At 41.0% G+C, this 1138-nt stretch overlaps 1 protein-coding gene across 1 annotated transcript; it reads right to left on the bottom strand.

Moving 5' to 3' along the window:
- Positions 1-223: 223 nt before the first annotated feature.
- On the bottom strand, positions 224-808 carry LOC129218875 (uncharacterized protein K02A2.6-like). Its single transcript, XM_054853195.1, is given in 3 exon segments — positions 224-539; positions 541-742; positions 745-808. Coding segments are annotated over 3 exon segments (582 nt in total).
- Positions 809-1138: the final 330 nt, after the last annotated feature.

The following is a 1138-nucleotide window of genomic DNA, read 5'->3' as shown; positions in this document are numbered from 1 at the left end:
GAGAAGAGGAGAGTCCTCACAGTCTCCCCCACTTAATTAAGAAACTCCCTTAAGACAATTGATAGTCCCTTAGGTGTAAAGGAAGTCTTATATTCCTTTGAGAACATCGAGGCAGTGGCACAACAGGTTGGCTGGTATTCTGAGTTGCCGTGGGAGCATTCTGGTTGTCACAGGAGATTGCAGGAGCTTTCTCTGGAATCCGTGGAACATCGAAAACCACAGTTCATTGTCTTGAATCACTGGAAACATTAGAATGGCAATCTCGAGAAGGGTCCTCCTCAAGGTGCATTGGCACACCGGTCGAATGCAGTTGGTTAATATGTCGCTTTAGCTGTCGTCCTGAGTCTAGCCTAATCAAATAATGGCGTGAACCAAATTTTTTTATTACTTTTCCAAACTGCCAGACGTTTCGGTTGTTTATGAAGACTCGAACCTGGACTCTCTCCCCCACTTTAAAAGATCTCACAGGACCACTGAAAATTTTTGATGTTGTTGGATGATATGGGAAGATAGAGTTCCAGCGAATACGAAATTCTCTGTTGAGCTGGAGACTTTCCACAAGCTAGAGGGGTTGCTCTATAGCGAAGCAATATGTTTTGAACCTTGAATGGTAATGAAGTTTGTTCGAGGAATGAAGCTTTTAATTTCCTCCTTAAGGTTTGCACATTTCTTTCTGCAAGACCATTTGTTGCAGGATGTCCTGGAGCTATAAACTTCTGGAAAATTCCATTACTGGAACTGTAAGTGTGGAATTCGTCACTTTGGAAAATTCTAGCATTATCGGATACAATAACATATGGATATCCATGAGAAGAGAAATTTTTTTCAAGTAGAAGGATAGTTTTAGAACTTGTTGGGGAATCTCTGATAACTTCTGCCCATTTAGACTTGGCATCGACACACACCAAGAAGTAGTAATTTTTGAACGGGCCAGCATAGTCGATGTGAATTCTGTCCCAATTATTTGCTGGAAGTTCCCATGGATGGATAGACACCTTAGGTGGATTTGACTTGTTAGAGTACATCCTTTGCACCCTTTGACTAATTTTTCTACGTCGGAGTCAATTCCTGGCCAATAAACATATTTTCTTGCGAGTTGCTTTATTTTCGTTATTCCTAAATGAGTTTCATGAAGTTC

This window comes from Uloborus diversus, chromosome 3, assembly GCF_026930045.1.
Source record: "Uloborus diversus isolate 005 chromosome 3, Udiv.v.3.1, whole genome shotgun sequence".
Taxonomy (NCBI): domain Eukaryota; kingdom Metazoa; phylum Arthropoda; class Arachnida; order Araneae; family Uloboridae; genus Uloborus; species Uloborus diversus.
This window is presented reverse-complemented; position numbering and strand designations above follow the sequence as displayed.